The sequence below is a fragment of the Hemitrygon akajei genome, chromosome 22 (genome assembly GCF_048418815.1).
Source record: "Hemitrygon akajei chromosome 22, sHemAka1.3, whole genome shotgun sequence".
NCBI classification, from domain to species: Eukaryota; Metazoa; Chordata; class Chondrichthyes; order Myliobatiformes; family Dasyatidae; genus Hemitrygon; species Hemitrygon akajei.
In genome coordinates, this window is record NC_133145.1 from 34,484,663 (window position 1) to 34,504,886 (window position 20,224).

Here is a 20,224-nt window from a genome sequence, read left to right on the forward strand (position 1 = left end):
ACTTGGCCTGGTTTGAATTTTAACACCATGAATATGTATACTGCTCACCTATTGCTTTTAACATCCAGCTGGATAGGTTTGATTGATTATGGGTTTCTAACTCGCATTCTTTTTGTTATCAAGCCAGAAAACATAGGTAATATATAAAATGTTAAAAGAAATTTCTGGAAATATCTTGTACTTCCAGGCATTACTTTTGAATTTTTGAAGTGAATGCACATATTGTAAAATACTGGATTAAGTTAAATTGTGTGTGTAGGTGGGGGGAAGAATTTTGAATCTTCATAAGTTATTGGAAGATGGTGATTATGAGACATTGCATCACAAGTATGATATCGTACGAGATCCCTTGTCTTGATCGGAAAAGAGGGAAATGAATGCACGTACAGAGTAAAAGGATAGAAAATCAGGAGAGGTGATGAGGTAGGTGGACTCACTGTTGAACAGAATCTCATAATGCAGATATACTAGTCCATCCATGCAGGAAATTAGATATGACAATGAAGTTATAAACAAGAAGTAAATTGCATGAAAGAGAATGACTAGAGATCTGGGAGCCAAGCTTTGAGTAGAGAAGGTGATTTAATGATACTTGGAGGATGAAGAGAGTGCAAATGGAGATACTGAAAACTATAGATGTTGGAAGGATCTACAGATTCTGGAAAATCTGGAGCAGCAATCTGTTGGAGAGACTCAGTGGGTCAAAGAACTCAGTTGGAACACCTAATTTTTAGGGAAGGGAAAACTACACACAGTTGGAGAACATGCAGACTTCACAAAGACAACTCATGTGGTTGGGATTGAACCCAGGTTTCTCGAGCTGTGAGGAACAGGAGTATTTGCTGCATCGCAGCATCACCATGAGTCATATCCACAACAGTGTTCTGGGCAATTCGATATAAGCCTTACACAAGGGGAGATTCTTTAATTATTTGCTTGTGCAGGAACTTCCTGAAGTTAATCCTTCATGCCTAATCTAGCATAGTCAGAATCAAGTGTTCTATTTGGGCAACACAAGGAATGCTGGGCGCTTTCAGTAGGTCAGGCAGCATCAATTGGAAATGAATAAACAGTCAATGTTTCAGGCTGAGAGCCTTCAACAAGACTGGAAGGGAAGGGGAAAGACGCCAGAATAAGCAGGTGGGAAGTGGGAAAGGAGTACAATCCAGCAGGTGATAGGTGAAACCAGATGAGGGGGAAGGTAGGTGTGTGTGTGGGGGGGGGGGTGAGTAATGAAGTAAGAAGCTGGGAAGTGACAGGTGGAAAAGGAAAAAGGCTGAAGAAGGAGGAATCTGATAGGAGAGGAGAATGAACCATGGGAGAAAGGGAAGGAGGTGATAGGTAAGTGAGGAGAAGAGAAAAGGTAAGTGGAGGAAGCGATAGAGTGGAAGTGAAGAAGATAAAAAGGGAAGGGGGAAAATTACCTTAAGTTGGAGAAAACTTTTTCCCATGTTCCACTATCCTCTCTTATCAGATTCCTTCTTTTCCAGACCATTATCTTGTCTACCTATCACCTCCCAGCTTCTTACTTCATTTCCCCTCTCCAACTCACCTGGCTTCACCGATCACCTTCTAGCTTGTATTCCTTCCCTTCCTCCCATCTTCTTATTCTGGCTCCTTCTCCACCTTCCTTTCCAGTCTTGACGAAGGGTCTCAGTCCGAAATTTCGACTGTGTATTCATTTCCATGGATGCTGCCTGCCCTGCTGAGTTCCTCCAACATTTTGTGCGTGTTGCTCTGGATTTCCAGCATCCACAGAGTCTCTCATGTTTATGATAGACGCTTCATTCCAGCTCATGTACTATTGTGACAAAAATCCACCACAAACACTCATCAAAATTTCTGGATGTGACCTCTGATGTCTCACTTCATTTTCACAAGCCTCTTCAAGGGATAACTTCAAAAGTTAAATTATGTGTAAATATTGTCAATAAATTTGCGCGATTTTGGATTTATGTATTATGTACTCTAAGGCTGATTCCTGTGTGCAGATTTGATAGGCAGCTGACATGGGCACTGACAATCAATAGAAATGTATCATGCAATTATGCCTAGACTGCTGAAAAACAAAAGAGTTGCTTTGGCTGTCAAACACTGCATCAGTCTATTAGATTCAAAGCCTGCGCCAGTCTATCAGATGCAAACCCAACAGCTTTGTTAGATTGAAATTAACTTCAAATCTATTTATCGATCAAATCCTTAACAATGTAGCTGCAATGTAGTTTGAAGCCTTACAATGTATTCTGAATAAGTGCTGAACCCAGCCATGATTTTGCTTTGGGTCACATTCTTGTGAAAGAAGATGGAACAAAAACAGCTTGCAAATCAAGCCAATTATCACAGTTTCAGCAGGAAAACTCTGGTTTCAGCCAATACAGAAGAGAATGGAAATCGGTCAATTGGATCCAAATGGTATCTGTACAATGAAATCAAACCATTCTTGTGGTTGGAAATCAAGGGATGGGCAGGAGACTGAAGATGATGGTTGAGTGAGCTTTGCTAAATGGTGGAGGAGATGGGTTAGTGGATATTTTTGATCAAATATTAAGCAGTTGGAGGAACTCAGAGGGTCAGCGTTCGTGGAGGCAAAGGGAGAGTTGTCATTTTGGATCGGGACTCAGCATCTGCAACCTCTTGTGTCAAGTATTTCTTGATCTTATAGAACTACCAACACCACAGCTCGGTTTCTTTAGTTTGGGTGTATTCTCTACATCTGTTCAGAATGTCACCCTTCCCTCCTAAGACGATGAGAATGGGAGCAGGCCATTTATTGCTTGAACCCATCCTAAACATACCATTGTGGGGTGGCATGGCAGCACAGTGGATAACACAATGCTTTGCAGTGCCAGCAACCTGGGTTCAATTCCCACCATTGTCTGCAAGGAATTTGTACATTGTCCACGTGACTGTGTGGGCTTCCTCTTACAGTCCAAAGATGTACTGGTTGGTAGGTTAAATAGTCACTGTAAATTGCCCTGTGATAATGCTAGGGTTAAGTTGGGGTTGCTTGGCATCATGGATCGAAAGGCCAGAAGGACCTGCTCTGCGCTTAATCTCAATAAATAAATAAAAATTTCAATGAGTCTAATTCCTTCTACTAACCTTGCTTCCTTATCCCTTAAGCCTATCCACCCTGGCTTTACACTTATCAATTGAGCTGGCATCTACTGGAGTTAGCAGTAGAGAGTCCTGTGATTCTATCACCATCTCTGCGTAGAAAGGTTTCCTTCAATTAGTTTCTACTTGTCCTGGCTCTAATCCTGAGCTATTGTCTGTTTTTCGTTGACTCCCAGCACTGGTAACATAATTCTTTCTCTGCCCTATTAACTCTTTCAAACATACAGAGTCACAGAGAATATGTCATTTAAACTTGCTGTTATCCAGAATGAATTCCTAATGCAAACTTTCTCAGGGAAGGCAGTTTGGACCATAGTTCAGGGCCCTTCCAATACAAGACACTACCCCAGTATTTCTTTGAATGTCTGTTAAGCTCCAACCATCAGCTTTCACAAAGGCACCATTCAGGGCCCCAAACAGTCCTTCTAGGTGAGGCAACACTTCACTTGTGAGTCTGTTGGGGTAATCTATTGCATCCGGTGCTCCTGGTGCGGCCTCCTCTACATCGGCAAGACCCGACACAGATTGGGGGACTGCTTCGTCGAGCACCTCTGCTCCATCCGCAACAGCAGACAGGATCTCCCAGTTGCCACCCACTTCAACTCTGCTTCACATTCCCATTTGGATATGCCCATACATGGCCTCCTCTTCTGCCATGATGAGGGCAAACTCAAGTTGGAGGAGCAACACCTCATATACCGTCTGGGTAGTCTCCAGCCCCTTGGCATGAACATCGAATTCTCCAGCTTCTGGTAATTCCCTCCCTCTCCCTTCCCCCATCCGACTTTCACTCTGTCTCCTCTTCTAGCTGCCTATCACCTCTCTCATGATTCGGCCTTCTTCTACTACCCATAGTGCTTTCCTCTTAGATTCCTTCTTCACCTCTCCTGCCTATCCCCTCCCTGCTTCCCCTCCCCCACCTCTTGATCTTTCCTCTGATTGGTTTTCCACCCTCCCCCCAACCTTCTTTATGGGGCCCCTGCCCCCTCCTTCTTCAGTCCTGACGAAGGGTCTCGGCCCGAAACGTTGACTGCTCATTTCAATGGATGCTGCCTGACCTGCTGAGTTCATCCAGCCTGTTTGCATGTGTTGATTTAACCATCAGCTTTCTTTGCCTGTCAAGAGAGGTCATATGTCTCTTCTGTAACTGACTTGGATGATGAAGTGCAAGGGTGGGTTAGTAAGGTTGCAGATGACGTGTGGGTTTGTGGTGTTGTGGATAGTGCAGACAGTTATCAAGGTTAAAACAGGACATTCATAGGATGCAGAGCCTGGCTGAGAAGCGGCAGACAGAAGTCAGTCTAGGAAAGTGTGAAGTGATACACTTTGAGAGATCAGATTTGAAAGCAATATACAGGGTTAATGCCAGGACTCTTAACAGTGCAGAGAAACAGATAAAACTTGGGGTCTGTGACCGTAGATCCCCCAAAGTTGCGTGCAAGTTGATAGGGTTTTATGAATGCATATGGTTTGTAGGTCTTCATTAGTCAGCGGATTCAGTTCATGAGCTGCAAAGTGATGTTACATGTCTCTAAAACCTGGTAAGACCACACTCGGAATGTTGTGTTCAGTTCTCATTGCCTCATTATAGGAAGGTTGTGGAAGCTTGCGAGAGGGCACAGGGGAGAGTTACCAGGATACTGACTGGCATAGAGAGCATGTCTTATGGGGATAATTTGAGTGAACTAGGGCTTTTCTCTGGAGTGAGGGAGGTAGAGAGGTGACTTGATAGAGATGTACAAGATGATACAAGGCATAGATAGAGTGGAAAACCAATGACTTTTTCTACAGGTGGGAATAACTAAAGCAATGGGGCATAATTTTGAGCTGATTGAATGTAAGTATAGAGGGGATGTCAGAGGTAGTTTTATTTATACCGAATGAGGCAGGTATATGGAATGCTCTGCCAGTGGTGGTGGTAAAGGGACATACAGTAAGGATATTTAAGAGTCTCTTAGGCATATGGGTGAAAGTAAAGTGGAGGGCTAGGTGGAAAAGGTTAAATTGATCTTAGAGTAGGTTCAAATGTTGGCACAATTTTGTGGGTGAAAGCCTGTGCTGTGCTGGACTGTGTTCTACAGTATGTTCTATTTTTTGGAAAGCTTCTAATAAAACTTTCTACAGCTATTATTTAAACTATTCAACCACTAGAATATGGTTCATATGATCACTCTGAAAGATGTATCCTTTAAAACAAAATTCTTGAAAATCTCAGCATGTCAGTCAGCATCTGTGGAAAGAGAAGTTGATAAAATTATGGATTGAAGAATGTGCTGATGCAGCTCAGTATTGATAAGGGTCTTTAAATGTCAATTGTTTCTCTTTCCACAGATACTGACTGAACTGCAGTGTTTTCCCAGTATTTACAGTTTTTAAATTTCAAATTTGCATTTCCTGCAGATGCTTTTGACTAACTTTTAGGAGTTCTGATCAATCTGCGGTGCATTTTTTCTAAGTTATCCCTTGGTACAATCCTTAGTAAACCATGAGACACTGCTTCCTTGTGTAATATGATGACAGTGGTAAGGAAGAGGATAAAATAGTTGTTGATGACCCTTTTAGTGACCAAAGACTTGGAAGTGAAAGGGTTGTAGCAGTCGGTTTGGTGAAGATGATGAGCTCTGCTGAATGAAGGAAAGGAGAACAGGAAACTTGACGGTTTGCTAAAATCACCAACGACAAGGATTAGCTCAGTGAGTCACTTGGACAGAAGATCTTTTGAAGTCACTGGGGCATTTTTCATGGGTGCTCAGAATGAAAACAGAGTAACAACTACAATTAGTGATGCAGCTCCTAGTGATGTCAGCAGTTAATGTACAACTTCCTTCTTGTTTGGAATTCAACACAATCCCTTAGCTAGATTATTGCTTCACAGTGAACCAACAGCTGCCCTATCCTTAACCTAATATTAAAGTAAATTACATTAGCTGAACAACTGAGGCATGGAATTGAGTCTGGCAGGGGAACCTCTGTTAAAAGAATTGTATTCTTAAAGGGATATGCAGAGTTATCTATGTATGGAAGTTGGATTGCACCTACTTTGGTGAGATAAAATTTTGTTGTATGTGAAATCATAGCTTCTACAAAAAAGAATCAGTGCAGTAGGTTGAAAAAACGTTTGAAAAGACGTCAACAGCACAAAAGAATAGCACAAACATAAGTGATCCCTGATAGCATCTCACTTAGTTTTATGTATTGTACAATGCTGTTGTACAGCAATGAAGAAGAATACAGTTCTTAAATACATATTCCCCATTTAACATCATCATTGCCATGACATCTGATCTCCAAATACTTCCATGAGCAAATATGTGCATACTGCAGCTTTATCACTGTTGTTGGGGTGACTTTGGTTCTGAATTGGAAATAATGTTGGTCAAGTTGGAGATAATATTGGTTCAGTTCTGGTCACCTCACTGCAGGAAGGATGTGGATTCTATAGAAAGGGTGCAGAGGAGATTTACAAGGATGTTGCCTGGATTGAAGAGCATGCCTTATGAAAATAGGTTGCGTGAACTCGGCCTTTTCACCTTGGAGTGATGGAAGATGAGAGGTGACTTGATAGAGGTGTATAAGATGACGAGAGGCATTGATCGTGTGGATAGCCAGAGGTTTCTTTCCCAGAGCTGAAACAGTTAACACGAGGGGGCATAGTTTTAAGTCACTTGGAAATAGGTACCAAGAGGATGTCAAGGGTAAGTTTTTCATACAGAAAGTGGTGGGTGTGTGGAGGGCACTGCCAGTGACGGTGGTAGAGGCGGATACAATACAGTTTTTTAAAAGTCTCTTAGATAGGTACATGGAGCTTAGAAAAATAGAGGGCTATGCAGTAGGGCAATTCTAGGCAGTTTCTAGAGTAGGTTACATGACTAGCACAAAGTTGTGGGCCGAAGTGCCTGTAATGTGCTGTAGACTTGTATGTTCTGTGTTCCAACAATTTCCCAGATCAGTTCTGATGCAATAGTAATGACACAGCTAGGCTTGTTGCTAACCTGCAGGAAAATTGGATGTGTGTGGACCTGTTACAATCAGAGCTTGCTTGTTGTTACATTGGAGGCGAATTTCTGAAGGGATTCATCATATTTTGTTTACATGATGGAGGTACAGGCTTTGATGAAATTGAAACTGACCAGATTTAGTGGTTGGTCCCTGTGAAAGATATATTATTAGGGATTTATGAGATGTCCGGTGAAGGAGCTTGTGTCTCTTCTGGGGCAGTCCACAGTTTCTTCACATTGGACACTCAGTTCTCCACTGTGGTTCCAAGTAGCCGTTTGTATGTGACAGTGCCTACACACCAATGCACACTTCGACAAGTGGACTAAATTAGGTGAGGGTAGCGATGGGCCTCATACCTGGGTGAGATAGGGACATATCTCTCCTAGCATGCAAAATCAGCTCTGGTGGATTAGGTGGATAAGATCAACAGAGAGATTCAGTGGCTAGGAAGGCAATTCTGCAACACTTCATGGAGAATGAAGGGCATGACGGGGCACAGAGGAAGTCACGGTCATCCACTGTGACCAAGGAAGATCTTAGAGGTGACAACTGCTCCTAACACTGGACATGAACTTCTGAGGTTGGGAAAGTGGAACTGTCCCAGTGCAATGGCTTTTCCACTTCAAAAACTAATGCACACAGGTTTTCTTATCATTGGATATGACAGAGATCCAAACATATTTTGGTTCTGTTTCAAGTGAACTCATAGGGAGCAGTACATTTTGGCCCAATTAAAAGGCTGTAAAAATCAGCCGAAGTTTTATGGAAATAGTTAAAACTGTATAAAAAAGACAAACTACCATTTAACTGAATTACAAATTATGTATTTAAATGAAATACAGACAAATTAGAAAACTATCACTACTACTACAGCACTATAAAACTGTGTATTAGTTCCTAGTAGTTATTGGACAAATTCATCCAATGTACTTTGCTGTGTTCTTTCAATTGATTGTAAACAAACAAGATCAGCACGGATACCTGGTGTAGATAATGGATTGTCTTCATACAATGCTTTCGATGATTACATCCTATAAATCTTCATTGTCATTGTAACATTCAAGATGATTGTTGATACCTTCAAATTCTTCATGGGTCCTAACTTGTTGAAGTAGTCAAGTCCTTTCATCTTCACTCACGGCTGTTTCTGGCATCTCCAAGGCTGAATCCCTGAAACTGCAGTGAGTTCTTCAGAAGACAATTCAGATCTGTTTATTTCCTATGAACTACCAGTGACAAAACTAAAAGTGTCCCAAATAAGCAGCTGCCCAATTAACTGATGGCCCAATTAATCAGATTCCACTTTATCCCTACATTGCTCTAAATTTTGTTACACGTGCATGGTGCGCCTTTGTGATTGGAATCCGCACTGAGATTCAGGAAGCAGCTCTTTGGTCCCAGGGAAAGGCAGTGAAAGAGGACAGCAAAGAGTCTGTAATGTTGGCAAAAATATAGATGAAGCTAAGATTTCAGTGTTGGTTCATCATGATGAAGCGTAATAACCATTGGAAATGGATGAAATTATTTTTCTTATGTAAGCTGAGAGATTCTGGCTGATATTTGAAGAATGGCAGAGTTTTTATTATGCAGGTAATTACCTTCCGCTGTTCTGCATAGGTGATTGTTGAAAGAAAGATTAAATCACCCAGCAGTGAAAAGCTTTTAATCAGCTTATAATTGTAGGTTGTATGAACTCTGGTCCAGATGTAATTTTGATCCAAGTATGAAACATTTTGGCAATTGTATGAATATTTCAAATTTCAGCTGTGTTTACATAATTCCATCTCTGGTATGCTGTTCTTTAGTAATTGCTGTATATCACGCTTTCTGCATTAATAATGCATTTGTATCTCTTGCATAAATAGAACACTTCTGGCTTGGTAGGCTGATGCACATACTTTTCCTTTTCATAAAATCATTTCTTTCAAGTGTTTGGTTGTGATAACTAGTCTATGTCAGTGTTCACCACCTCAGCGTAGTAAAGGTGTGACATAAAGTGTTATTACAGTTGTAATGCTGGAGGTGACTAGATAATATATTTTCTAAGCCTTGACAGCAGGATAACTCTTCACAATATCCCCTGCCATCCGTTAAATTCACCTAGGAGAGCAGGCAGATACTTATGTAACTGTTTTGATCTGAGGTGCCAAGCCCAATAGTTCATCAGTGACTTGGCACTGGACTTGAATTCAGAATCATCTGTCTCAGATGCTAGGACAATGCGATATGAACCATAGCTGGCAGCCCAAATGGAAGTCATTAATAACAGAACTGCTAAACAAACTTACTTATATCTCTGATCCTTGCATTTGAAGTTGTAAATATTGTCTATTTTTAAAAAAATATATATTCTTAATTTGATGCTACACATGTAATAGTAGTTAGCGTGTTTATCATTTCACTGGTGTTACTGTCAAAAACATTCCAGAATACTCTTAAAATTTAAACCATAACTAAGGATAGTCTTGAATTACTAATGTTCAAGTATTATATTCTGGGAAAGCAAAGAGGCAGAATGATCCTACAATTGGCTTCTTTTCTTGAAGCCATGTTTTCACAGAATCCTAACTAACATTGCACATTTGTAGCTTTAATCTGTCTACTCTTAAAGGAAGACCAGAAAGAGATGATGTACGTTTTCCAATGAAAAAAAAATCAACATAGTTATCATACTAGTACTTGTTAGAGTAGAAGTGTATGAAGTGTATGATTTTTAAAAGAAGATATTTTAAAAATGAAATCAACTGCAACATTTATGAAATGAGATGTTATTGATCTAGGTATGTTTTATCTCCATTACATCCAAATTACATCAAAGGAATTTAACTTCTGACAGAAATGCCTGGAGATTCATTACCATAGGACCATAAGACCTCTGTGGTTGGGAAGGTGTTAGAGTCATTTGTTAAGGATGAGGTGATGGAGTACTTGGTGACACAGGACAAGATAGTACAAAGTCAGAATGGTTTCCTTCAGGGAAATGCTGTTGGAATTCTTTGAGGAGATTACAAGTAGGATAGATAAAGGGGCTGCAGTGGATGTTGTATATTTGGACTTTCAGAAGGCCTTTGACAAGGAGCCACACATGAGGCTGCTTACCAAGTTAAGAGCCTATGGTAGTACAAGAGTTACTAACATGTTTAGAGCATTGACTGATTGGTAGGAGGCAGTGTGTGGGAATAAAAGGATCCTTTACTGGTTGGCTTCCAGTGACTAGTGGTGTACTGCAGGGATCAGTGTTGCGACCACTTCTTTTTATGCTGTATATAAGTATTGGAATAGATAGCTTTGTTGCCAAGTTTGCAGATGATATGGAGGCTGGTGGAAGGGCAGGTAGTGTTGAGGAAACAGGAAGACTGCAGAAGGATTTAGCAGATTAGGAGAATGGGCAAGAACATTGCAAATAAAATACATGTTGGAAAATGCATGGTCATACACTTTGGTAATAGAAATAAATGTGCTGACAGTTTTCTAATGAGGAGGAAATCCAGGAATCTGAGATGCAGAGGGACTTGGGAGTCCTTGTGCAGAACACCCTGAAGCTTAACTTGCAGGGTGAGTTGGTGGTGAGGAAGGAAAATTCCATGTTAGCATTCATTTCAAGAGGTCTAGAATACAAGAGCAAGGATGTGATGATGTAAGGCATAGGAGCAGTATTAAGCCATTTGGCCCATTGAGTCTGCTCCATCATTCAATCATGGCTGAACATTTTTCCCCTCCTCAGCCCCACTCTTAGATTTCTCCCTTTCACTTTTGATGTCATGTCCAATCAATCCATCACTGCCTTAAATATACCCAGTGACCTGGCCTCCACAGCTGCCTGTAGTAATAAATTCCACAAATTCACCACCCTCTGGCTAAAGAAATTTCCCTGTGTCTCTCTTTTAAATGGATGTCCCTCTATCCTGAAGTTGCACCCTCTTGTCCTAGATTCCCCCACCATGGGGAACATCCTTTCCACATCTACTCTGTCTAGTCCTTTCAACATTCAAAAGGTTTCAATGAGATTCGCCCATCATCCTTCTAAGTCCTAGTGAGTAAGGGGCCACAGCCATCAAACATTCCTTGTATGATAACCCTTTCATTCCCAGAATCATCCTTGTGAATCTCCTCTGAATGTTCTCCATTGCCAGTACATCCTTTCTTAGATGAGGAGCCCAAAAGTGTTCACAATACTTAAGCTGAGGCCTCACCAGAGCCTTTTAAAGCCTCAGCATCATATCCCTGTCCTCTTATTCCAAACCTCTTGAAATAAATGCTAACATTACATTTGCCTTCCTCATCACCAACTCAACCTGCAAGCTAACCTTTAGGGTGTTGTGTACAAGGACTCCCAAGCCCCTCTGTATCTCAGATTCCTGGATTTTCTCTCAGTTTAGAAAATAGTCTGCACATTTATTTCTTCTACCAAAGTGCATGACCATGCATTTTCCAACATTTTATTTCATTTGCCACTTTAAGTCCTTCTGCAGCCTACCTGTTTCCTCAACACTTCCTGCCTCTCCACCAACTTTTGTATCATCTGAAAACTTGGTTACAAAGCCATCTATTACATCATCTAAATCATTTATACACAGCATAAAAAGAAGTTGTCTCAACACCAACCCCTGCGGAACACCACCAGAAAAAGATTCTTTTATTCCCACTCGCTGCCCCTACCAATCAGCCAGTGCTCTAACCATGCCAGTAACTTTATTGTAATACAATGGGCTCTCAACTTAGTAAGCAGTCTCATGTGTGGCACCTTGTCAAAGACCTTCTGAAAGTTCAAATATACAATATCCACTGTATCTCCTTTATCTATCCTACTTTTAATCTCCTCAAAGAATTCCAAAAGTTTCATCACGCAAGATTTTCTCTTCAGGAAACCATGCTTACTTTGTCCTATCTTGTTCTGTGTCACCAATTACTCCATAACTTCATCCTTAACAATTGAGTCCAACATTTCCCAACCATGGTCAGCTCATTCCTCGTTCCTGTACTGAAGATGCCGCGCCCCAGTGGCTCCAATGACTACAGACCGGTGGCATTGACCTCCCACATCATGAAGACCCTGGAGAGACTTGTTCTAGAGCAGCTCCGGCCTATGGTTAGGCCACACTTAGACCCCCTCCAGTTCGCCTATCAGCCCCGACTAGGAGTTGAGGATGCCATTGTCTACCTGCTGAACCGTGTCTACACCCACCTGGACAAGCCGGCGAGCACTGTGAGGGTCATGCTTTTTGACTTCTCCAGTGCGTTCAACACCATCCGCCCTGCTCTGCTGGGTGAGAAGCTGACAGTGATGCAGGTGGATGCTTCCCTGTTGTCATGGATTATTGATTACCTGACTGGCAGACCACAGTACGTGCGCTTGCAACACTGTGTCAGACAGAGTGGTTAGCAGCACTGGGGCTCTACCAGGGACTGTCCTGTCTCCCTTTCTCTTCACCATCTACGCCTCGGAGTTCAGCTACAACACAGAGTCTTGCCATCTTCAGAAGTTTTCTGTTGACTCTGCCATAGTTGGATGCATCAGCAAGGGAGATGAGGCTGAGTACAGGGCGACGGTCAGAAACTGGCACATGGTGCGAGCAGAATCATCTGCAGCTTAATGTGAAAAAGACTAAGGAGCTGGTGGTGGACCTGAGGAGGGCTAAGGCACCAGTGACCCTTGTTTCCATCCAAGGGGTCATTGTGGGCATGGTGGAGGATTACAAATACCTGGGGATATGAATGAACAATAAGCTGGACTGGTCAAAGAACACTGAGGTTGTCTACAAAAAGGGTCAGAGCCGTCTCTATTTCCTGAGAAGACTGAGGTCCTTTAACATCTGCCGGACGATGCTGAGGTGCTGGCCAGTGCTATCATGTTTGCTGTTGTGTGCTGGGGCAGCAGGCTGAGGGTAGCAGACACCAACAGAATCAACAAACTCATTCGTAAGGCCAGTGATGTTGTGGGAGTGGAACTGGACTCTCTGACGGTGGTGTCTGAAAAGAGGATGCTGTCCAAGTTGCATGCCATCTTGGACAATGACTCCCATCCACTCCATAATGCACTGGTTAGGCACAGGAGTACATTCAGCCAGAGACTCATTCCACCGAGATGTAACACTGAGCGTCATAGGAAGTGATTCCTACCTGTAGCCATTAAACTTTACAACTCCTCCTTCAGAGTGTCAGACATCCTGTGCCAATGGGCTGGTCCTGGACTTATTTCCACTTGGCATGATTAACTTATTATTTAATTATTTATGGTCTTATATTGCTATATTTCTTCAATATTCTTGGTTGGTGCGGCTGTAACGAAACCCAGTTTCCCTTGGGATCAATAAAGTATGTCTGTCTGTCTGTCTGTCTGTCTGTCTGTAAATGGTCTATAATTTCATTTCTGCTACCACCCTCATTTCTTAAAGACTGGAGTGACATTTTCAATTTCCAGTCCTCTGGCACTATGCCAGAGTCCAGTGATTTTTGAAAGATCATTTTTAAAGCTTCCACAATCTCTACTGCTACCTCTTTCAGAACCCTTGGTTGTAGTTCATCTGAGAGAGACTTAAGTACCCTCAGGCCTTTCAGCTTTCTGAGCATCTTCTCCCTTGTAATAGTTATTGCACTTATTTCTCTTTTCTCACACCCTTCAACATCTGACACATTGCTAGTGTCTTCCATGGTGAAGACTGATGCAGAATACTCATTTAGTTCACCTGCCATCTCCTTGTCCCCCATTATTACTTTTCTGGCCTCATTTTCTAGTGGTTCTATATCCACTCTCATCTCTCTTTTATTTTCAACATACTAAAAAAATTCTACTATCCACTTTGACATTGTTTGCTTGCTTGCTTTTGTATTTCAGCTTTCCCTCCGAATGTTTCTTTTAGTTGTTCTCTGTAGGTTTTTAAAAGCTTCCGAATCCTCCATTTTCCTCCCAATTTTTGCTTTGTTGTATGCCCGCTCTTTTGTTTTGACATTAGCTTTGACTCCCTTGTCAGCTACGGTTGTACTATTTTACAATTTGAGTACTGTTTTGTTTTTGGAATACATCTGTTCTGCACCTTCCTCATTTTCCTAGAAACTCACGCCATTGCTGTCGTCCCTGCCAGCATCTGGACAATAAACTGGATTGGACCACCGATACAGAGGCTCTGTACAAGAAGGGACAGAGCCGACTGTATTCCCTGAGGAAGCTCCGGTTGTTCAACATCTGCAGTACCATGCTGCAGATGTTCTATAACTCGGTGCTGGCCAGCGCTCTATTCTACGCTGTAGCATGCCGGGGCAGCAGATGCCGAGAAGATCGATAAGCTCGTTAGGAAGGCTGATTCTGTTCTGCGGGTGGAACTGGATTCCCTGGTGGTCATGTTTCAGAGGAGGATCCTGCAGAAGCTACGGAGCATTATGAACCATCCCCCTCACCCCCTCCATGATATACTGGATGAACAGAGGAGCACCTTTAGTAACAGACTGATTCCAATGAGGTTCACCATTGAACACCATGGGAGATCCATTCTCCCTGTAGCTGTACAAATCCTCCTCCTTAAGTATATGGTTTCATTGCCCATCTGTATTTTACACTTCAAATTTTTAATGCACATTTTGTATTTTTTGATATCTCAATACTTACATTTTGTATTTTAAAGTATATATTTTTGACTAAACAACCTTGCAACAATAATTTCCTTCAGGATAAATAAAGTTTTATCTTACCTTATCTTATCTTATCTCCTTCCAATTTACTTTGGCCAGCCACATCATAGGCATTCAACAGACTCACTCTCTTGAGATTCATTACCGACCTGATTTTCCCCAATTGATCTGCATGTCTTCCCATAACTATCATAACACTGCCCTTTTGACACCCCTTTTCTACTTCCTATTGTAATCTGTGGTCCACATCCCAGCTCCTGTTGGGAGCCCTGTATATAACTGTCATCAGGGTCCTTTTACCCTTGCAGTTTCTGAACTGAACCCACAAGGATTCAACATCTTCTGATTCTATGTCACATCTTCCTACTGATTTTATACCAGTCTTTATCAACAGAGCCATGCCATCCTCTCTGCCTACCTTCCTAAACCTCGAATACAACGTGTAACCTTGGACATTCATCTCCCAACTACAAACATCTTTCAGCTATGATTTAGCCACAACATCATACCCAACAATCTGTATTAGTGCAACAAGATCATTCACCTTAGTTCTTATACTCCATGCATTGAGATATAACACTTTGAGTATTGTATTTGCCTTTTTGACTCTTAGTTCCTCATGCACTGATACTCACCCTGCAGGCTACAACTTTGTCCTATCATCTGCCTGCCCTTCCCGACTGCATGCCATCTTTGCTTTATCACCATCTCTTCTATCCTGAGTCCCTTCACTCTGGTTCCCACACCCCTGCCAAATTAGTTTAAACCCTCCCCACAGCTCCAACAAACCTGTCTGTGAGAATATTATGTAAATATGAATTGATATCAACATTCATTGATTTAATTCTGATTTTTCACAATGTCCTATCAATAGTAGGCTGCAAATTTAATATGCTGTTGTTATGTCCAACCCGGTGCTCTTGTGGAGTGGCAGATCTAATGGATTTATTTTTTGATAAGCTTATTAAAATCAAAGGCAATCCTTTGTTAATGCTGCAAGTTACATATAATTCAGTTTTTATTCAGTCTGGGGGTGGGAGAAGAAACATGGACAGAGCAGATGTGTTTACAATGAACAAGCAAATTAACTATGCAACAAGCATGCACATTTCTTGTAATGCTTACTACTGGACTGCATTTCATGGTCTCGTCACCGAGGCAGGCACCAGAGCATCTTAATGCCATTGATCTTCCTTTGTTACAACTTCGGGTTTTAAAAGTTATTTGCCAGGTACATCATGCCAACAGTTATTCCCACATGCAGACTTTTGTTTCCTATGAATGGGGATGTGATTCTATAGTTTATTTCAACATTCCAAGGTGCTTTACATTAATTGACAAGCCATATAAAGACAGACTGGGCAAGGATTACAGTATAAGTTTCACATATTGGCTGCAGACTTCCAAATGACGATTAAGCTTCCCTAACCAATCTGGTTAACTACAAACCCTACGTGATCATGTGTGGTAGGGGCATAATAAACTTCACCCTAAGGAATGGAAATAAATACTGGCAGCCATATCCCCTCTCCTTAGCAGGACTCTGTGTTATGTAAGTCTGTGCAGAATGACCATAACTTCAACCTCCCTTGAAGTTACGGACTGCATCATGTCTTTGGCTACAACACCATCTTAACAGCAAATGGCAAGCTGTTTCCACAAGTTTGGAATGTGCATTTAGATTGAAACTCCAAAGGACTCCAATGTTACTTGGACAAATGTTGACAGTTAAGCAAGAAAGTGCTGCCAGTTTCCTGTAAAATGGAGAGCATTAGGGCAGATGATCAAAATCCTGATCGTAGAGGGTGGGTTTATAAACTGACTCTAAAAGGAAGAGGGGAAGATGGAGAAGCTTGGACATAGGGCAGGAGAAGGCACATGCCAATGGCAGAGGGATAAAAAAATCAGGCAGGTGATTTTGGCAAAATGCTCTGGAGGGCTGTAGCTGAAGAAACATTCTCGTCACACCTCTGAACCTGTGGAGTGGCGTTAGGTTTGGTAGGTGTCTTGTCTTGACTCTGGTGTGTTCTTCGGTTGAGCATCCAGTATTTGGTCCACATGACATCTCCATATCTGATCTCCAACATCCACTGTGTACATCAGTGGTCCAGTTCTTGTAGCTTGTCTTCTCAATAATCATGCGCTAGGACTTCCTGTCCAATCTCGAAGCTCTTTGCTGCTTCACTTGGCAGCTGCCTGAACTGTTTATTCTGCACTTCCCTCCATACATCTGGCTTCAGGAGGTTTCTGTGAGATCTCAGATTTCTGTTCATGAACAGCATAGCAGGTGTCTGATTTATCGTTGCATTAAGAGAGTTCTGATTCACAAAAAGGAAGTTGTCCACCTTATGCTGTAGAGTAAGGTCCTCCTCATCCATCGCTTTCATGGACTTCTTCAAGGTTTGGGTGAACCTTTCAGCTAACCCATTCTTTGCTGGGTAGGGAGGAGCTGACTTGAAATGTCTGATGCCAATTTTCTTCATGAACAGTCGGAATTCTTCTGACATGAATTGTGGTCCTTTTTGTCACTCACAATTTGTTCTGGTAAGCTGTTTCTGGGGAAGGTAGTCCTTAGAGCAGAGACAGTCTTCGCTGAGGTGGTTGACTTCATTGGTATAACCTTTGAACGCTTCGAATGAACATTCACAGCAATCAGAAGCATGGAGTCTGTGAATGGCTCTTGTTCCATTTGTATTTCAGAAATTGTTACCAGCGACATTTCCTCAATGCAGTGTGGAACATGTCTGCTGGGTCACAGTATGAAGACATCTCTTCTTCTGTTGCCAATAGTGGATGACATGACAAGCCATCAGCATTGCTGTGTTGTTTGGTACCCTTGAACTCCAAGTCATAACTTGGCCCAATGTTATAACTCGGTAGCAGTCATGACTGGAATTCCCTTCTTGGAAATGAAAATGGACACAAGAGCCTGGTGATATGTCACTAGCATAAGCTTTTGTCCGTAAAGTTGGTGGTGGAACTTCTTTATTCTACAATCAGGGGTGTCAAACTCAAATACACAGTGGGCCAAAATTAAAAAATCGGTACAAGTCGAGGGCCGGACTGGTTCAGCGTTTATTGCAAAACTTATTGAAATGAATTTATTACACATATTAACCTGGAACTAATAAAGCTTAGGTTATTGCCTACAAAAACAACATTGAACATTAAATAAATAAAAAATCAGTTGCATTTATTTCTTATGGCTTTATCTGCAGCTTTTCCGGAGTAATTTCTAATGAAAACATTTTTCCACAGGCCAACACTCTGTGATTCACACTAGTCTAAGCCAGATACTTGGCATCTCATCTTGGATGCAAGTTCATCAATGTTTGGAGTCAGGCTCTGAGCTGAGGAAATCCTCAGAATTGAGTGAAGGTGTTCATCAGAAAGACGACTCCTGTCTGATGTTTTGTTTATCTTCATCAAAGAGAACAGTTGTTCACACAGGTATGTGCTGCCAAACATAGAGAGCATTTGAGCAGCTTGGGTACGCAGCTGGGGCATTGTGTCGGGAATGAAACGTAGAAACTGTGCAGCGCCCACCGAGTCATACTTTGCCTTGAGTGTGTCACTACATTGGAGTTCAATCAGCTCCATTTGTATGTTGGTTGGTGCGCTTTCCACGTCAGCTGCAAATGGATTACTGAGCAGTTCAAACCTGCTTTTTTGAGCTTCAAAGTCGGCAAATCGCCGTGTGAAGTCGGCACCAAGTATGCTAAGTTTTTCAGCAAACTTTGCCCGTGGGAACACTGCGGTAGAAACCTGCTCTTTCATAGTTTGGCAACAAGGAAAATGGCTCAAGTTTTCTTGCTGCATCTGCATCTCCCACAGGCGCAGCTTGGTTTTAAAAGCCTTCACTGCAGCGTACATGTCTGTGATCACACGACCCCGCCCCTGAAGCTGCAGGTTGAGCGCATTGAGATGGCTCGTGATGTCACACAGAAACACCATTTCACAAAGCAACTTTTTATCCCGGAGCTCTGTTGTGTCTTTCCCTTTGCTTTCCATGAACTGACAGATCTCCTCACGCAACTCGAAACATCTTTTCAGCACTTTTCCTTGGCTTAACCATCGCACCTCTGTGTGATAGGGCAAATCATTATATTCTGAACCCAACTCCTCCAGAAACGACTTGAACTTGCGGTGATTCAAACCTTTGGCTCTTATGAAGTTAACTGCTCGTGTTATGGTGCTCATTATATGTTCCATTTTCAAGGCTTTGCCACACAACGATTCCTGGTGTATGATGCAGTGATAAGCTGTCAGCTCACCTGCGCCGTTTTCCTCCCGCATCTTCTCCCGGCTCCTGCCCACCAATCCACTCTTTTGACCGCACATCGCGGGCGCTCCATCTGTCGTCAATCCCACAAGTTTATCCCAAGGCAGCCTCATTATATTTACACATCTGGATACCTCTTCAAAGAGATCTTTTCCAGTAGTTGTGCCATGCATTGATCTTAATCCCAAAAGTTCCTCTGTTACACATAGACTTGAGTCCACTCCACGAATGAAAATTGACAATTGGGCAGTATCAGAAGTGTCCCTGCTCTCATCCACAGCAAGGGAATATGCGATGAAATCTCTTCTCTTCCCCACCAGCTGTTGTTGTAGATTGGTGGCAAGCTCACGTACACGGTCAGCAACGGTGTTTCTGCTCAGGCTCACATTTGAAAATGCTTGCCTTTTATCTGGGCACACGATGTCGCAAACTTTCATCATGCAGTTTTTAACAAATTCTCCCTCAGTAAAGGGCCGGGCTGATTTAGCGATCTCTGCTGCCACAATAAAACTAGCCTTTACAGCAGCCTCACTTTGTGTTTTGGCTTTTGTGAACATAGCCTGCTGTGACACCAGACTTCTTTTCAACTCTTCTACCTTCTGGAACTTCTGTTTCTTGTCCAGATGCTTGTATTTGTCATGGTGTTTCGTTTCATAGTGTCGTCTTACATTATATTCTTTAATTACAGCCACACCGTCTCCACACACAAGACAAACAGGTTTGCCCTTTATATCTGCGAACATATACTCTGCCTCCCACCTGCCTTGAAAACCCCTGTTTTCAAAGTCCACCTTTCGTTCAGCCATTTTTGGGGTGAGGGATAGCTGAAAGTTGACCACACGTGACTAGCGCCATAAGGATGCTGATGAGAGAGTAAGGCAAGCGCGAGCAATGCACTGGCAGTGCATTGTGGGATCTGTAGTATTAGTAGTGCATGCAATATACTGGCGGGCCAGCTCTAATAGAAAAAAAATTTATTCATTAATGATATTCAGGAAATAAACCAGGGAAACCGAATAAACACTAAAAACCCTGAAAACCTGGTACCTGAATAAACTCAGCATTAGTCATATCATACGTCATAGGCGCTTCGATTACTGGGGCCAGCTTTAATAGTAATTAGATATTATCTCGCGGGCCAAAGATAATTCCACCGCGGGCCAGATTTGGCCCGCGGGCCTTGAGTTTGACATATATGTT

The 20,224-nt window shown here is 42.2% G+C and overlaps 1 protein-coding gene across 1 annotated transcript; it reads right to left on the bottom strand.

The window, feature by feature from the left end:
• Positions 1-17,765: 17,765 nt before the first annotated feature.
• Positions 17,766-19,867, bottom strand: LOC140714878 (general transcription factor II-I repeat domain-containing protein 2-like). The gene has a single exon (XM_073026556.1). It carries the CDS (start codon positions 19,828-19,830, stop codon positions 18,022-18,024), a length of 1,809 nt encoding a protein of 602 aa, XP_072882657.1. The 5' UTR covers positions 19,831-19,867; the 3' UTR covers positions 17,766-18,021.
• Positions 19,868-20,224: the final 357 nt, after the last annotated feature.

What these genes read in the sequence shown, in the direction of transcription:
- LOC140714878 (XM_073026556.1), bottom strand. Translation starts at nt 19,830, where the DNA reads ATGGCTGAACGAAAGGTGGACTTTGAAAACAGGGGTTTTCAAGGCAGG.